This window comes from Hipposideros armiger, unplaced genomic scaffold (assembly GCF_001890085.2).
Source record: "Hipposideros armiger isolate ML-2016 unplaced genomic scaffold, ASM189008v1 scaffold_321, whole genome shotgun sequence".
Lineage (NCBI taxonomy): Eukaryota > Metazoa > Chordata > Mammalia > Chiroptera > Hipposideridae > Hipposideros > Hipposideros armiger.
The window spans coordinates 438,025-454,493 of record NW_017731671.1 but is presented as its reverse complement, the minus strand read 5'-3'; the positions used below and the strand labels follow the sequence as shown (position 1 = coordinate 454,493).

General features: G+C 52.7%; 1 protein-coding gene across 1 annotated transcript; it reads left to right on the top strand.

Annotated features, from left to right (window-relative positions):
- Nucleotides 1-7,690: 7,690 nt before the first annotated feature.
- Nucleotides 7,691-11,132, top strand: RPS19BP1 (ribosomal protein S19 binding protein 1). Its single transcript, XM_019660526.1, has 4 exons — nucleotides 7,691-7,834; nucleotides 8,000-8,128; nucleotides 10,170-10,267; nucleotides 10,585-11,132. Exons 1-4 carry the CDS (start codon nucleotides 7,783-7,785, stop codon nucleotides 10,714-10,716), a joined length of 411 nt encoding a protein of 136 aa, XP_019516071.1. The 5' UTR covers nucleotides 7,691-7,782; the 3' UTR covers nucleotides 10,717-11,132.
- The last annotated feature ends 5,337 nt before the right edge of the window (nucleotides 11,133-16,469 follow it).

Below are 16,469 nucleotides of genomic sequence, written 5' to 3'. Positions count from 1 at the left end.
TGCGCTCTTCCCGGGCGAGGCAGATCAGTCGCCGGCTTCTGGACGGCCGCTCACTGCGGCTGCTGGCTGCTCACGCTGGCTGCTGGCTACATACGGTAGCCCATGGCAACCCACTGCAGCAGGGGTTGCAGCCTACGCTGTCGCCGGCAACTCTCAGTAGCCCAGCTTCAGGTTGAGCTGTTGTTCAGCATCTTAGCTTTAGAGGGCAGTGTCACTGGCCCTCATATGTGGGATCCGAACCCAGAGCCCTCTGGCGTCCCAAGCCAGCTCTTAACCATCACGCCACTCGGCCGGCCCTCTTAATAATTTTTGAACAAGGGGCCCCGCATTTTTATTTTGCACTGGGCTCCACAAATGTGTACTTAGCCCTGCCCTCAAGGTCACAAGGCCTCCAACAGATGCCCTCCCCTACCCTCCTCTCCCCCTCTGGCCTGCCAGCCCTGTCACACCATGTCAAGGGGCACTGTCGCTTATCTTCTCCACCAGACTCCTCCATGGTGGTGGGGACAGAACACTTCTTCTGTGCCTCTTTGCAAAGCCCAGCACAGGGCAAGCACAGAGCAGAGACTGGGGAGTTTGGGCTGGGTCAGACCAGCTGGGGTGGGATGGAATGAACTGGCCCCTCTTGGGGGTCCTTGGTGGAGTTCTTGGTGCACTTTCTAACTCTGTTTTCTACTTGGAAACCCTGCATTTCCCCTGTGGCCACATCCTGACACCTGTCTGGCCTCCCCACCCAGAGAAAGACTCTTACCCCATTACCTGTGTACCCTGTTAGGGGCTCTGGAGTCCAGAGAAGTGTCCCCTGCACCCTCAGCTCCACCTGTGTGGGGTGAAGAGATTCAGATGTTGCATGTCCTGTCTTTTCACAGGTTGGCAAAGGAGGCCCTAAGGGGGCTGACTCTCCTGCCAGCGAGGACCTGCAAGGGCGAGATGAAAGCCCCAGCCTCTGACCCATGTTCCTCTCTAAGTTCCCCTTTAGGCATTTCAGTGCTCTCAGGTTTCCTCCTCTGTATTGAGGGAGCCCCAGGAGCCTGGCCAAAGACTCAAGCCCCAGCTCCTGGCCAGAAAAATAAAGGGGAAGAGGTCTAGGCTTCTTGGTCCTCTGCATTCTCGAAGCCTGAGCCTTCAGGGGACTGGGGTTCTCACAACCCAGCAGACACAGGACCCTGAAGCCATGACAACGCCTGCTCCTCCTCCTGCTCTGCACATGTCCTTCACATGACACAGGTCATTCCAGAGCCCAAGCCTGACCTTGTGGGCGCTCTTGGGGGACTGTCAGGAAGGGAACTGGGAGGTGTATTAGTCAGGATATGATAGGCTATGCTACAGTAACAAATAGGTCTTGAAATCTGAGAGCTTTAACACAAATAGTTTATTGCTTATTTGTGTCACAGTCTGACTGGACAGTCCCCTACCATCCACAGCACATTGTACCAAGGTCATGGGTGCAAGGAAAATGAGCTGGAGGTTGCAAAGGATGCTTTCAAGAGCCAGGCCAGGCCCAGAGTGGTGTCATCCCCTCTATCAACATTCCTTTGGCCAGAACCCAGTTCCTGGCCCTGCCTAATTGCAAAGGAAGCTGCCGTATAGGTGGGAGAGACAGTGTAAATACCAAGCTCTGTCCTCTCCTGATTGGTAAGGAAGTGAATGCACATCGACTTCTGGGAACTGAGCCCCCATCTTGTCAATAATAGTCCCCTCCAAGACCAGCGCCTTCAGCCCCATCTTTGTTCTTACCAGCTTAGCATTAAGGACTCAAAATCAATCATCAGACAAATTGCCATCACTCCTCACCCCACCCTTCCTCTCCCTGCACTTAGTATAAGGCCACAATCACCCAAGAGTTTAGGGGCTAAAAGGTTTGTTCAGAACAGCCCATGCCCATTCTTTCTGTCATAATTGTTAATTTATAATTTATACTCTCAGCTATTTCAAAAGAGGATTTCTGAAAAAGTAAAATAAAAGATCAGAAACCATTTAAGGAACAGAAGTGAGCTAGTGTACTAGTAAGTTGAAATGAATATTTATTACAGTTGAATAATATAGTAATATAACATAATAATGTGCTAAATTACATGTATTGCTGTAATACAGTAATAATACTATTCAAGCTGAGCTTCCTAGCAGCAGAAGCAAAAAGGGAAACACCTTCTTCCTCCTTATATTCATCCCTTCCTGCTGCTTTTGCCAGCTCTCTTTTCCCATCCTAAAGTTCCTTCTGTTTATCATCCCTTGTTGTCAGATCCATGGGGGGGGGCACAAAGATAGCCCCCCCCCATTTTTTAGACATTCATACCCCCCTTGCAAGGAAAGAACAGCATAAAGTCAAATGGCTACACGATTAGTGTAAAGAAAGACTTAGCCTGAAGAACTGAGTCTGCACAGGACTAGAAGGTCACACCCACTCCATCTTTTGGCTCCTTCTCCAGTGATGCAGCCGAGGCTAGAATTCCAGAGCATAAGACACCTTGACTCCACATGGGGAACGGTCCAGGCCATGGCTTTATCAAGCACCCTGGAGCTGCATTTGGAGGGCAAACTCCCTTCCCTGATGTCCTTTACACTAATTCACTGAATCCCCGGGATGATCCTGCAAGAGAGGCCTCTAATGTTATCCTAAATTCACAGATGAGGAAACTGAGGCAAGAAGGGGAAATGACTTTTGCAAGGTTACCCAGCTCCCTTCCTCTGAAGACCCAGCCTCAGGGCAGGAGACCCCCAAGCTGTGGGTGAGATGCTTAGAGTTCTGAGAGGGGTAAGAGGGGGGCATCCAGGCAGTCCCCAAATTGGACAGGCAGGATCAGGAGATGAAGATGGCTCCCCTCTCCCCACTCCCAGACTTCAGTTGCCATGACAACAGGGCCTACATTCCGGGTGTTTGTTGGAAATTTGCATTTTAATGGGATGTAATTAGAATTTAAAAGCTGAGGCTGAAAGGGACAGAACCCTCCCCATATCCTTGGGAGCCAGAACCCCCCTCCCAATCTCCACCTGACACTTTCTAGTGTCTGTCCCCACTGCCCAAGATGGGGACCCTGAGGCCCTAAGCAGAGAAGGGACTTATTCAAGGTCTCACAATTAGTCCAAGTCCCCCGGGGTCTGGGTTCCATCCGCTCTGCCTAAGGAATCCCCATATGACCTCCTCCCTGCTGGTGGAGTATAAGTTGACTGGGGGGAGAAGTGTTGGCTTGTTGAGGGCTCCCCAAGTCCTTTACTGAGTCTTCCAGGCTCACCCCTTCCTCACACTGAGCCCCGAGTTCACACCGAATCCACCTCCCTGCACCCGGCCTGGCTCCTTGTATGAGCTCCGCAGATGTTTGTTGAATGAATAGATGATTCAGTGATAGGTCCAGTGCTGAGCACATTCCATGCAGCCTCTCACTGCACCCTCCAACAGACCTGTGAAGGAGGCACCTCCAACCCCCACCAACCCCCCACAAAGCTCAGAGTGGTAATGTAACCTCCCAGGTCACACAGCTGGTGAGTGGCAAAAGCTGCATTTGAACAGACCTGCTGACTCCAGGCTCTTGAGCGTTACTTTCTGTGGCTTCAAACCACAGAAAGTCATGATCACAAGAGCACGGAATCCAGCAGCTCCATACACATGCAGGTCATGCACACAAACGTGCACACAGGTCCCATAGGCATACTGCTGGCCCACAGGGCAGTCGCTTATTTATAAACATATAGCGCTTACTCTGTGCCTCGTGCTATTCCAAGTGCTTCACACTCAATCCTCACAGCAACCCTTTGAGGCAGGGACCATTATTATATTCAACTCACAGATGAGGAAACCAAGGCACAAAAAGGTTATGTGACTTATCTAAGGTCACACAGCTAGTGAGTGGAAAAGCCAGGATTTAAACCCGCACAGCCTGTCTCCAGAACCCACGCTCCCTCTAGACCTCCGGACCCGAGCGGCAGGAGCTCTGGTTCTCCAGCACCCTCAGCCCTGGTAAGAGGGCTGGATAATACTTCTCAAAGCCCAGTTCACAGAGGAGCAAACAGGCCCAGAGAAGGAAGGCAGCTTGCTTTTGGATACACAGCTGTGTGAACCCAGGCTATCAACCCAGGGCATCTGTGTCAGCCCTGGGGGACCCCCACACACCTGCCTGCCTATCTCCCATACCACCCTATAGTCCCCTCTGCCACCCAGGGGGATGTTGATCCCGGACACTGAGGAAGAGTGACTGCCTGGTGACAGCGTGGTGAGGAGAAAACAAGATGTGAGACACAAGCATCACTTTTTAGAAAAGAAAGCTAGAGACTGGGTCAGAGCCAGAGAGACCCTGAGAGGGATGAAGGAGACAAGACCAATTTAGAACTAGACAGGGCAGAAAATGGATTTTCTCTTGAGCTCTCGTGTAAACGCACTTCAAAGCCACTGATGGCAGGAGTCGGAGGTGACAGGGAGAGAGGGAGACAGGCCTCAGCAATAATGCAGGGCAAGGCGGCCCAGAAAAGAGAAAGGGTGTGGACACATGGAGACGGAAGTCACCTGTGGGAAAAGGCAGCCGAAAATTCCATTTGGGTTTTCAATCTGAAGGTGGAGAGAGGCCAGGAGCTTGCGGGCAGGGGACTGAGGGAGGAGAAGAGATGGAAAGAAAGAGGATTCAGAGACAGGGAGTGGAGAGGACAGAGACATGAGTGACAAGAATCAGAGATAAAGACAGAAGAAAGATGGAGAGAGAAAAGCAAACGCAAATTACCAGAGCCCAGGTATCCGCCCAACACACAATTCAAAAAGGCCACACACACTCAACAACCACACACACACACACACACACATACACACACACTGATGCACACTCCTGCTCAGGACCCAGAGACCTTGGTTCTAGTGTTGACTCTGCTCTTGAAATGCTGTAGACCCTGCACAAGACCCACCTTCTTCTGAGCTTCGGGTCCCCCCTGAGGATTGGTGAGGTTAAGATGGTTCCAAAAAGGCCAGGGCATATGGGTGACAGGGGCTAGGAAGGCAGCAACCTCACCCTGATGTTTCTTCTATGTGGCCGAGGACCCCAGATGAGCAGGCACTGAGACCCAGTGCTTCCACTTACAGATGAGGAACCAGGCTGGAAGCAGCAAAGCAGCTCATCAACATAATGCAGCCAGGACAGGAACCGGCCAGTGAGACCCCATGACACACCCTCCACTAGGGAGAAGGACAGAGCAGGAGGGACTTACCCTCCCTGAGCCTGTCCCATCAGGGTCCAGGGTAGGCCTGGTACTTCTTAGGTACCCAAATGCAGGCACCTTATTCGTGCCCCAGCGGACATGTCTGTAATATCAGCTGCAAACAAGTCACTGGGCACTGACCCACCTGTTCTAGGCCCTTTGCTGGTATTAATTTACTGGCTCCTCACACCCACCTTGTTAGGAAGCTAAGCTTCATTTAACAGAGGAGGAAACTGAGGCACTCTCTGTTACGAAATTGCCTAAGGTCACACAGCCCCCTGCAGCCTCCCCAAGAGTGAGAGCCCAGCTCCCACCATGTGAACACTTTTCCAGAAGGAGGCCTCATCTCCCGGCTGGGCAACTCAGCCTAACGGCTCTGCCTCAGTTTCCCCACCCACTCCTCCAGGCCAGGCTAACAAGGATGTGTAGCCCGGTCTGGAAGGCTGCGGGGCAGGGGCGGCAGCAAGCTAGGGCCACGCGGGGCTGGCTGCAAAGAGCCAGCGGAGGCCCAGGGGTGTCCCGACCTCACACTCCTGCCTGGACACTCCAACCGGGGCGACAGCCGACCACTTCTCAGAATCGCGCGGCTCGAAAAGCTGTCCTGCGGCGCCGCCTAGTGGCCGAAGGGGCCGCCTGGCCCCGCGAGTCTCGCTGAGCGCCGCCGCCTGCTGTCCGGCAGAGCGCCCATCTGAGCTGGGGACGCTGCAGGAATCTTCTGGCCCCAGGCGCCTCTGTTCACTGGGACATTGGAATACAAAGAATTCCTCTACCCCGGGGACCGTGTGCTGACCATCCCAGGTCGGGAGGAGGAAGGGGATACGGTAGAGTTTGGTCCTTTGCCCTTCTTGATGGGCAAATTCACACATTCCATGACCACCTGGACCTTGCTACCCGCCTTCCTCAGGTGACCCAAATTCAACCTTCACCTATCTAATTTGTGCATTTATGAAGCGCTTACTAAATGCCACGCACTGTTCCAAGCGCTAGAGATATAACGAAGAACAAAACAAAGATCCCTGCCCTTGTGGAGCTTACGGTGGGGCATGGTGGAGTAACAGACTATAAAAACAAGAAGAAAAAACAAACCAATCTGGCTATTTTAGAAGCAGGAAAAAAGAGTCGTCTGACAACATCGCTGGGCTGAGGGCCTCCCCCCCATCCCAGGCCCTTAGGGCAAACTCATGGAGTCTGGACGCCAATTAGACTACCCTCCCTCATGGCTCCTCTGGGGCCACTGCTGTCCTAGGGGACACGACCTCATTACGGGGTCCTCCTGCTTAGGACTCTCCCCTTTCACATAGCTCCTCTTCTCCGCGGGTCTCCTGACTCCCAGGGCTTGCCGTCCCCCACCCAGCGCCACAGCGCTGCTCTCCTGAGTGGCTGGCACGGGAATGCAGTACAGAAACGCTCAGGCTGTTCTCTGTCTCGATTCCCAGCTTTGATACCACCTGTGTGACCTGTTTCCTCATCTGTAAAATGGGGAAAACAGTTTTTCCTACCTCAGAAACAGGGGTGAGTCAACAAATGTAAAGCACTTAGAACAGCACCTTGACATGATTTTGTTGTTATTAACGTCTGTTTAGGTGTTTCTCTCCCTCCTGGCCTAGCTGATGGAGGTTAGACAGTGAGGTTCATCCAGAAAGGATCAGCTGAGAGTCATCTGTGTCCCACACTCCACAATGTCGGGTATACAAAAGGCCTTCAGAACATGTTTACCCCGTGAATTCAGTGGTTCCTCCCCACACCATTCATTTATTTAGTGCCTTCTGCATGCCCGGTGATGCTGGACTAGGAGTTGCAGATAGAGTAATGAAGAAGACAAGAGTTCCTTCCTACTGCAAGAAGAGTAATTTCTAGGCTAGAAGTTCTCAGGTTTTTCTTTTGGTCTAAGAACCTCTTTACACTCTTTAAAAAATTCGGGATCTCAAAGTGCTTTTGTATATGTAGATATCTATTGCTATTTACCATATTAGAAACTAAAACTGAGAAAATGTTTAGATATTTAATTCACTTAAAATAACAACAACCACATTGCATGTTGACATTAGTAACTTTTTTAATGAAAATAGTTTTTTCCAAAACAAAATAGTGAGAAAACACTACTATTGTTTTGCATTTTTGCAAATATCTTTAATGTCTGGCTTAATGGAAGGCAGCTGACTTCTCATGCCGCACTCATCTGTGCGATATGTTGCTTTGGTTGACGTATATGAAAAAAAAATCCAGCTCAACGTTTTCCTTTTTCGTAAAAACTGATAATACTAACACACTGCCCCGGCCCCTGCCTCGCTAGACCCGAGAGGTTTGACCACTAGGCTGGGCTAATGGAAGGTTTCCGGAGAAGGCGTGGCCTGGAGAGCAAAGGAGCAGTTAGGCCGGGGTTGGACAACAAACGCATCCTTCTGAGCGTTGGCCCCTCCTCTGGCTCCCGCCCCTCTTCCCTCTCCGGTGTAAACCTGCAACCCCTAACGCATGCGTCCTAAGGAAGGTGCGCACTTCCGCCCGCCCTCTCCGGAACCTTCCCTTCCACCTCGGGTTTGTGCCGAGACAAGCGCTGCCAAGACGGAAGTAGAGTGGGGCGTGTGGGCGGAGCTAAGTGCAGCCATGTCGGCGGCCCTGCTGCGGCGGGGCCTAGAGCTGCTGGGGGTGCCCGAGGGTGAGGAGGGCCTGTCCGGGGACTTCCAGCGCGGGCATGAGAGCGGCAGGGGCTGGGGGTAGGATCCCGGAGTGTGCGGAACGATCCAAGCCGGGTTTAGCCCGGGTAGGATGGGAGCCTTGCGCGCCCTCCGACCCTGGTCCGTTTCTCTCTCTTCCCCTACAGCCCCCGGGGCCTCGGCAGGACCGGCCAAGCCAAGCGGGCCTCCAGGGAAACGGACCCGGAAGGCAAAGGTGACCCAGGCCGGGAAACTGCGGAACTCGGCTAAAGGAAAAGTGCCCAAGTCGGCGCTGGGTAAGCTAGGGAAGGGGCGCGACGTGCTGTGCCCGGCGTCGGGGTGTGCGCCATGGAGGAGAGGGCTCTTGAGACAGAACTTGAAACGTTCATCGGGCGTTTCTAGAATACCTACTGTGCGCCATGCGCAGAGCGGGGTCCTAAGAATACGGAATGAATGAAACACATTGCCCCGCCTCTCATGGTCTACAGCCCTGGTGGGGAGAGAGGCATCAAAGAGTTTCAAAATCAGCTAACTGATGCAGGCTTTGAAGAAGACTGCTTTGAGAGGGACTTAGAATAAAAGGCCAAATCAGATTTCTTCGAGGAAGCGACATTTAAACTCAGACCTGAAGGAACTATAGAGTGAACCAAGGGGAGGAGTACTCTAGAGCGAATTGTATATAGGGTCAGAAAGAAGTTTGTTACCTTTTGAAATTTGAAAGAAAGAAGCCTGGTAAAGGTGATAGCTAGTGAACAAGGGTCAGAGATGGAGCATTTAATAGTTAATAGTATGTGTGCCCCTCGCTGTTCTAAGCCCTGTACAAATGTTAACTCATTTAATTTCTCACAGCAGCCCTGTGAGTTCTGTACAGATGATGCAGGTGGAAAGCAGGCAGTGTGTCTCCAGAGCTCTGCTTTTACCTACTACGTCCAAGTGGGGGGCACTGTGGCCCGGGCAGTGGCAAGGGTACAGAGATAAAGAGAATTGTGCAGGTGGAAGGTGTGGTGAGGAGGGAGCATTGATGGGCTTCAGTGGTGAACTGGCTGTGAAGATGGAGGAGAGGGAGACACTGAGAATGGAACCCAGTTTCTAAAGAGCATCTTGGGGGTGCCACGTTATGAGACATCGACTTGGGGACAGGTGTGGGCAGGATGGTGGGAGGATGTGTAGCAGGACTTGGTGAGCTCCTAGTGTGTCTTTGAACCCCTAGGGCCTGGTGCATAAAAGGTGTTCAAATATTTGTTAAAAGAACTATGAATTCCAAGGAGGAAACCGCCCGAGCAAAAGTGTGGAGGCAGGAAAGTGAGACCCATTTGAGCAACAGTGATGTTGGTATGAAGCAGGAGCGTAGGATGCCCGAGGTCCCCCTAGCCAGCCCAGCCCTTGCCCCACCACCCTATCATGGTACACAGTTGACGAGTGAAGCGACTCTCAAGCCGCAGTGGCCAGACTAAGAACAGCTCTGTGGCTGCCACCTCGGTTTGACGTACATCATTTCTTGCCCAGATCATTGTGAAAGCCTCCTAACTGGTCTCCCACCTTCCACTTCCCCTGTTCCCTAATCTTATTGTAAGCATAGCAGCTGAAGTAATCCTGTAACAGGTCAGACCTGTCTCTTCTCTGCCCCACACCCTCACGTGAAAGCCCAAGTTCTTAGCGTGCCTGATGAGGCCCCACGTGGTCTGCCCCTTCGCCAGCTTCAGCTCCTACTGCTCTGCCCTCCCCTTCCAACCATTTTCTGGTCTTCAAATGCATTAATCACACCTCCATTTCAGGGACTTTGCACCAGCTGTCCCCTCTGCTCAGAATGCTCTTCCCCCAGATAGCCATCCTCTTCCCTCAAGTCTTTGCTCAAATATTGTTTCACTGTGAGTTTCTCAGACCCTCAGATTGAGAATTCCAACCCTCCATCCCTGGCATTCCTCGGTTTTGTTTACTATTCTGTTTTTATCTGTAAAATGTATCACCCTCGAAAATGCTGTTTGCCTTGTTTATCACCTGTCTTCCCACTGCCAGGTAGGCTCCATGAGGGCAGGAGTTTTTGCCTGTCCGTTTCCTGCTATACGCGTATGCTCTGCACCTAGAACAGTGCCTGATACAGTAAGCGCTCAGAACATATTTGTTGAATAAATCACTCAAGCAACTGGGAGCCAAGGGGGCTGTCAGCAAGCTCTGTGGAGAGTGGATTTGACAGAAGAGCGCCCAGGCTATTGGAGTAGTCAAGGGAAGGGATGTTTGGCAGGGGGGTGGGGAGGGATTGGGGAGATGTCAGGAGGAGACTCAGAAGGTGTCCACGGAGTGAATATGAAATGGTGCCACCCTGCCTACCATCCACAGCTGAGTTCCAGAAGCGAGAGCATCGAGGCTACCTTGGAGTGAACCTAAAGTTTATGACCAGTGCAAGAAGTACCGTGGCTGAGTCCATCACCCAGCAGGTTTGTCAGGGATGGGCTGTGAGAAGGAACCTGGGGGATGAGAGCTGAGGATATTTCTGCGATCCATGCGGGTCTCAGTCCTGAGCACAGGGTGGAGGTTGGGCTATGCGCGCCGCCGCCCCGCCCCCCCCAATGCTTCTACATTGCTGCGCTGTAAGGCGACTCCGCCCTGAAGGGCTGAGAACAGCAGGAGGCAGGTGTGAGGACCAGGTGAGGGGGCAGCACTTGGCCAGCTGTGCCAGGTTGTGGGCTCCAAGGGGCAGTCCTTTGTGCTGGGAGTTACCACCCAAGGATCCTGACTCCTGCACGCCCTGCAGATTGTGTGCCAGAATCGGGGTCGCAAGGCCTGTGACCGGCCTGTGGTCAAGAAGAAGAAGAAGGCGGCCGAGGGCACCGTGTTCACTGAGGAAGACTTCCAGAAGTTCCAGCAGGAGTACTTCGGCAGCTAGGCTCCCAGGAGGGCACAGTGGGCTAGGCACTCAGGCCCAGCCCCCTCCTCTGACCTCACAGCCTCTGCTGCACCCAGGACCCTGCCATGCATCCGGGGTCCAGCCTGCCTCAAGGAAGCCCTGGAGCTGAAGCCAGGGGGAGGCTGGAATGGAGCTGGTGAGCTGGAAGCCCTGGGGAGGATTTACACTCAGACCGGAGCTAAAACCTGCAGGCTTGGGAGGAGCTGTCTACTTGCCAGAAAGGAACATTTCTGTTTTGTTTGCTTTGGCCCAAGTGGGGCCTCTGGACTGTTTGCTGTGGAGAGACCAGTTACTGGGCCCTCGGGGGCCACACCTCTAGGAGTAGGAGGAGGGCTGCTGGGTGGACGTCCAGGTTCTAATAAATTTGGGCCCAAGAGCTGTGTGTGTGCTGCTGATCTGACTTAGTGTCTCTCATCTCTTCTGCCACCAAGGGGCCTTCCCGCCTTTCCCCATCTCCCGGCGTGGTTCTCAGAGCTCCAGGTCAGAAGTCCTCCAGTCCAGCCCCAGTACCAGTGGCCACCCATAGAGCAGTTCACCCTGCACCTGCTGACATAGCCCCAATGGGCCCTCCTCCCCTGGGGTGGCAGGCACAGCTGAGAAGGTAGCCCTTGAGGCAGAAATAGCCAGGGAAGCTGACACCAGGGCGTGCGGGAGAGGGAGTGCTGCCAGCCGTCTCCCAGGTCTTGTGAGCAGGGTTGGTGGTGGTGGTGGTGGGGGGGGGGGTCAAAGGCTGCCTTTTTTTTCTTCTCTTCTGTCACATGAATGACTGGGGTGACTCAGGAAGTATCTTCAAGAAACAAGGTTTCACACTCAGATCTGTGCCCGAGCTGGGGCTAAACTAGCATGGGAGGCAGAGGCTGGACCCTTTCCAGCCAGCACAGGTACATACTGACTCAATGTACAAGTGAGTGGGTGGTGCTGACCAGATTGGTCTTCAGTGTCAAGGAGACAAGTCCTAGAGGACTTCTGAAGGGTCCCCTTTGGCTGGGGCAGCTGGGGAGTGACAGGCTACCAAACACCACCATGGGTTCTTTGGAGGAGAGAGGGTTCCACACCCCCACCCACTGTCCTGGGGGCTCTGTTCCTGGTTATTAACCAGCTTTCCATCCTGAATGGGGTCAGCAGGGGCCACAAAGCTGCCAGAGGCAGAGCTGGAGTGGGTCCTGTCTGCAGTTGGCCTATAGCTGAGCAGAAGGAAGCAGACCATCCATCCAGGAGGTCAGGGCTTCCTCAGATGGGATTGCTCCAAAGAAGAGGCTGGTATTCCGCCTAGAATTCTCCACTCTTCTCCCTCCTGTGAGTTTTAATGACTCGTGGGAGAGCTACAAACGCAGCTATCCTTGGACACTCAAGGTTCCCTCATATTTTAAGCAGCTTAACAAGAACCTGGCTCAGCTGCTTGCTCTAGGAGTTTGCTTGGAAGGACAGGCTGACCAGCCACTGAGCTCCAGGGCCCATTTCTAACAAGGACACACCTGCTGTTACCTAGTCACGGGTTCCCGCCCCCTCTCGCTGCCTCCTGTGGGAGGGCGGGAGCAGGGCTTCTACTTCTCTGTGGGTTTTCCAGTACATTACGTTTGTGCCAAGGAGCAGCAGCAGGGTGCATGCCCATGCCCGTTGGTGTGACTAGTGTTAGTGTTCACCCCTGCGATTCTGGGCCTGGAGGTTTGGGTAGGACTCAGGAATCTATTTTAGAGAACAGTCACCCCGGACAGTTCTGGTGCCCGTAGTTAGGAGGCGGTGGGGGCCCTGGGGAGGCCGGTACTGGCTAAGGAGGAGGGAGGATGTGTCTGTCACCGTGTAGGGGAGAGGGAGAGGAGATGCTGACTGTGAGCCCCAGGATCTGGTGATTGAAGGCCTGGGAAAGAAAGGGACAGGGCCCAAATGAAAGGACAGGGAAGTGCACCTTCACTCCAGGACTAATAAGCTCAGGGAGGAGGAGGCCTGTCCCTTGAGACGTTGTGATGGAAATAAAGCAAGCACCTAGAAGCATTAGTGTGTCAGCATTGAGTGGGGTGGGTTGCTTCAGCCATCCACACTCCCTGGTCCTCTGTGACTGGAAGGGTTGGGCAAGGGACCAGACAGGAGTGGGGCAGGACTGCCCCGTGGGACCTCTCTGGGGCCAGCCAACCCAAAGGAGAGGTTTAACTCAAGTTCCTGCAGGAGCTGGTGGGGCCCTTCCGGTGACCCTCTAGCAGCTGGGGCAGGGGAGCCCTCTTGGAGAAGTGGGTTGGACTCATTCCCACCTCTAAGTCTTTGCCAGGGTTGGCTTTCTCGGGGTGCTCTCCCAATTCTCTCTACATCCACAACTTTCCCAATCCTTAAAAGCCCAGCTCAGGCACCTTTTGTTCCAGGCAGCCTGCTGTACCCTCCCACCCAGGGGTCCTTGCTCCATCCACTGAGGTCACCCAGCCTTGACAGCCCTGACTCCCAGCACTATCACTTTCTACTTGGTCTGAGGGTCCACCTGCCATGCCCAAACTGAGCTGAGAGCTTCCCCGCTGCATGGTGTGTGGTGCAGGGACGCTGGCACTAGGGGGCCACTGCAGGGGCTTGCTTTCTCCAGCCGGACCTCCTCCTGGTCTCTGGGCTGTCCTCTGCATCCTCCTTGCCATCCCCACCTGCATGTCTAAGGCATCTCCAACTACCCAGCCAAGACCGAGCCACCCCCTGCCAGCATCAGTTGATCCCAAACCCCTGCTCCTCCCTTAGTTTTCCCCATCTCAGGAAATGGAAACATCCTTCCACTTGCTCTGGCATCACCTCGGTCTCCTCACACCTCCCATGAGCCTGACTTACTTGACCTTCAGAATATATCCAGGCTCTGAGCAGCTCTCCTGCCTCCACCACCTGCGTGACCCCGGCCCAGTCCTCTCTCCCAGACAACTGTGGAGGCCCCTGCCCACCTACCATTCACAGGCTGCCAGAGGGACCCTCTTCAAATAGAAACCCTGCTCTGGGGGTTCCCTGTCATGCAGGAGACTGTCAAGTCCTACCAGGGCTTCGAGGTCCATGCCTGGTCGCCTGGTCCCCTAATCCCAACAGCCCCTGTGGGCTGACTCACTTCCTGCTGGCGATGCCTCCCAGGAGGGCCTCCCTAAATGCCCACCTTAAGGAGCAAATTGTCACGCCCAGCACCCCACATGCCTGCTCTCACTGCCATCTCACATCAGATGTCCTTTTGTTTTTATTGCCTGTCTCTCTTGCCAGAAAGAGCAGAGATTTTATCTGTTTTCCTCACCACACAGTGGGTGCTCATGAACAGCTGTAGAGAAACATGAAGGCCATTCCTGATCTTCAGGACCTGCAGCCTGTTCTAGGGACAAAACAGCACAAAATGCCAAGAGCTGAGTGGCCCCGGCCTATGGGCTCAGCACTGAACCACCAACACCCCCCATGTGCTGTACCAGTCATTACCTGTACCAGCGCCCAGCTTCAGTAAAAAGTAGAATCGTAGGATCCTCCTCACAGCTCCCAATGAGATGTATGAGCTAATAAGCAGAAAACACTCAGAGCTGTTCCTCAGAACTCAGCAAATATTCACTAATTGTAGAGAATTGGTATCTTGAGAAAGCGTCCACATTTGTAGTGATCTGGTACACACTTTAGCATCCACGTGTGATTTCTCTGAACCCCCCGTTTTTGTTTCAGGTGAACAAAGCAACAATAGACATTTAAACCCCTCATAAAGTGATAACACCCCCAAAGCTACTACCTCTCTAACATCGTCTATAGCTGTTACAATTCCATCGATGCTCTTCCCTGTGCTGTACTCCACATCCCATGACTATATACTTATATAGTTCATACTCATTCTACTTCAGCTTCAGGTGTGTAACGCAGTGGACACAGTCTATGATGTCATCCCCGATTAAGTCCAGTGCCCATCTGGCATCTTACATGATCTTTACATTGTTTATATTCCCCATACTGTATTAATTACCCATTTGTATTTAATACCTTCACCTCTTTCACCCTGCCCCTAACCTAAAGGTTAAAGGCATAATCTTAAAAGCAGCAAGAGAAAAGCAGTTCGTCACCTACAAGGGAGCCCCCGTAAGACTGGCAGCTCACTTCTCAACAGAAACTTTGCAGTCAAGAAGGGTGTGGCAGGAAATATTCCAAGTGATGAGAAACAAGGACACACAACCAAGATTACTCTGAAACCCCAGCTTTATGGCAAGTGTGCAGGACCCCCTCCAACCCCACCTGGAAGTTTTGAAGCCACATTGATTCCAAGTATGCATCCTGGAGTCAGACTGCCTGGGATTGAATCGACTACCTATAGCTGGGCAACTCAACATCTCCACACCCGTTTGTGTATACAATGGGGGTGAACTTTGTATGTAGTCGAGTTGACACTTTTTTAAACTAGTAAGTCCTCATGAATTTAACTGGTAACAGTTAAGCTGCTTAGATGCGGTGATCAGTGTGAGCTTGAGTTTTAATACCTAGATGGGTGGCTTCCCTGCTCAGTAAGATGTGGAGAGGCTCCTGGTTTTAATTCTACTCAGGGAAGGAGAAACCTAAGATGTCCACGCTCAAGGCCCAAGTGTAATGACCATGCCCTCTGGTGCCACTGGCTGTATTCTTTAACTACAGCGGGGCTGGCTCAGTTGTCACTCTATGCTAGGTATTGGGGAGCAGCTTAGGGAAATGTGGGCCCCCTCTTGCAGGCCCTCACGGGACTTCCAAGCTCTGCAATGGGAAAACAGACAAGAGCCCAGATTCTGGAGGTACATCCCTGGGTTCAAAGTGCTTTTACTGCTCGGCTCAAGACCTTTCTCCGTTACCCACTTCCTGTAGGACCTGAGATAGGATCATGAAACTTGCTTCACAGGGTTGTCGTGAGGACTGGGTGAGAATGCACATTAAGTGCTTACAGCAGTGCCAGGCACAAGTGTAACCCTCAACCCAGCCACTCAGGATCTAAGTTGCCTTTCATGGATGGGAAACAAGGCCGGCCCTTCCTTGAGAGTTGGTCCCAAAGGACAAGCGGTGACCTGCCCAGAATCGGCCCAAAACACGAGGAAGTCATCCAGTCATGTTAAGACCTAGGGTTGCAACAAGGCAGAAGCAGCTTCCCAGTGCTGCTCCTTCTGGACACGTCCTAGAGATGGCAAGTTTTCTAGCTGGCCGACGTGGGCAGGGCGACCTGGCTATCTGCCAGCCTTTGGGCCCAGCTCTGGCCAGGAACTAAGAAAATTGCAGGCCTTTTCAGCTTATGGCTTGTTCTAACAAAAACCAGTTGTTTTTCTCTGAATGTTTGGGAACTGACCACTACAGACAGTAACAGCTTTTAAGTGAAATCCAATCACCTGTGTGATGAGCTCAAGGGCTGTGGGGCCTCATCTGGGTATTTAACCAGATATTGGCTCAAGGCTCGATTTCGAGAACAGGCAGAGCCTAGGCTATTCCTCCCTGCCGCCCCAGTTTCCTCAAATTAAACTTCCCCACTTTGCCCTGACACCAGAGCTACTCTAAGATTTAGCACTTCTCAAATTCTGGGAAAAACACTCAGGTACCTGGCTCTACTGTGGGGGATCTAATCCAACCCCTCTGGCTCAAAGTCCACTGTAAGACACCTGCGGCCCTAACCTATGGCTACATATCATTCTGGGCTCAAATGTTAAGCAGATTTATTGCCCACCCCCTACTCCCCCATCAATCTAGTTCCAGGAGGGCTGACCAGGTTATTTACAAGGCAGTACACCAGACAGCAATTTGCCAAG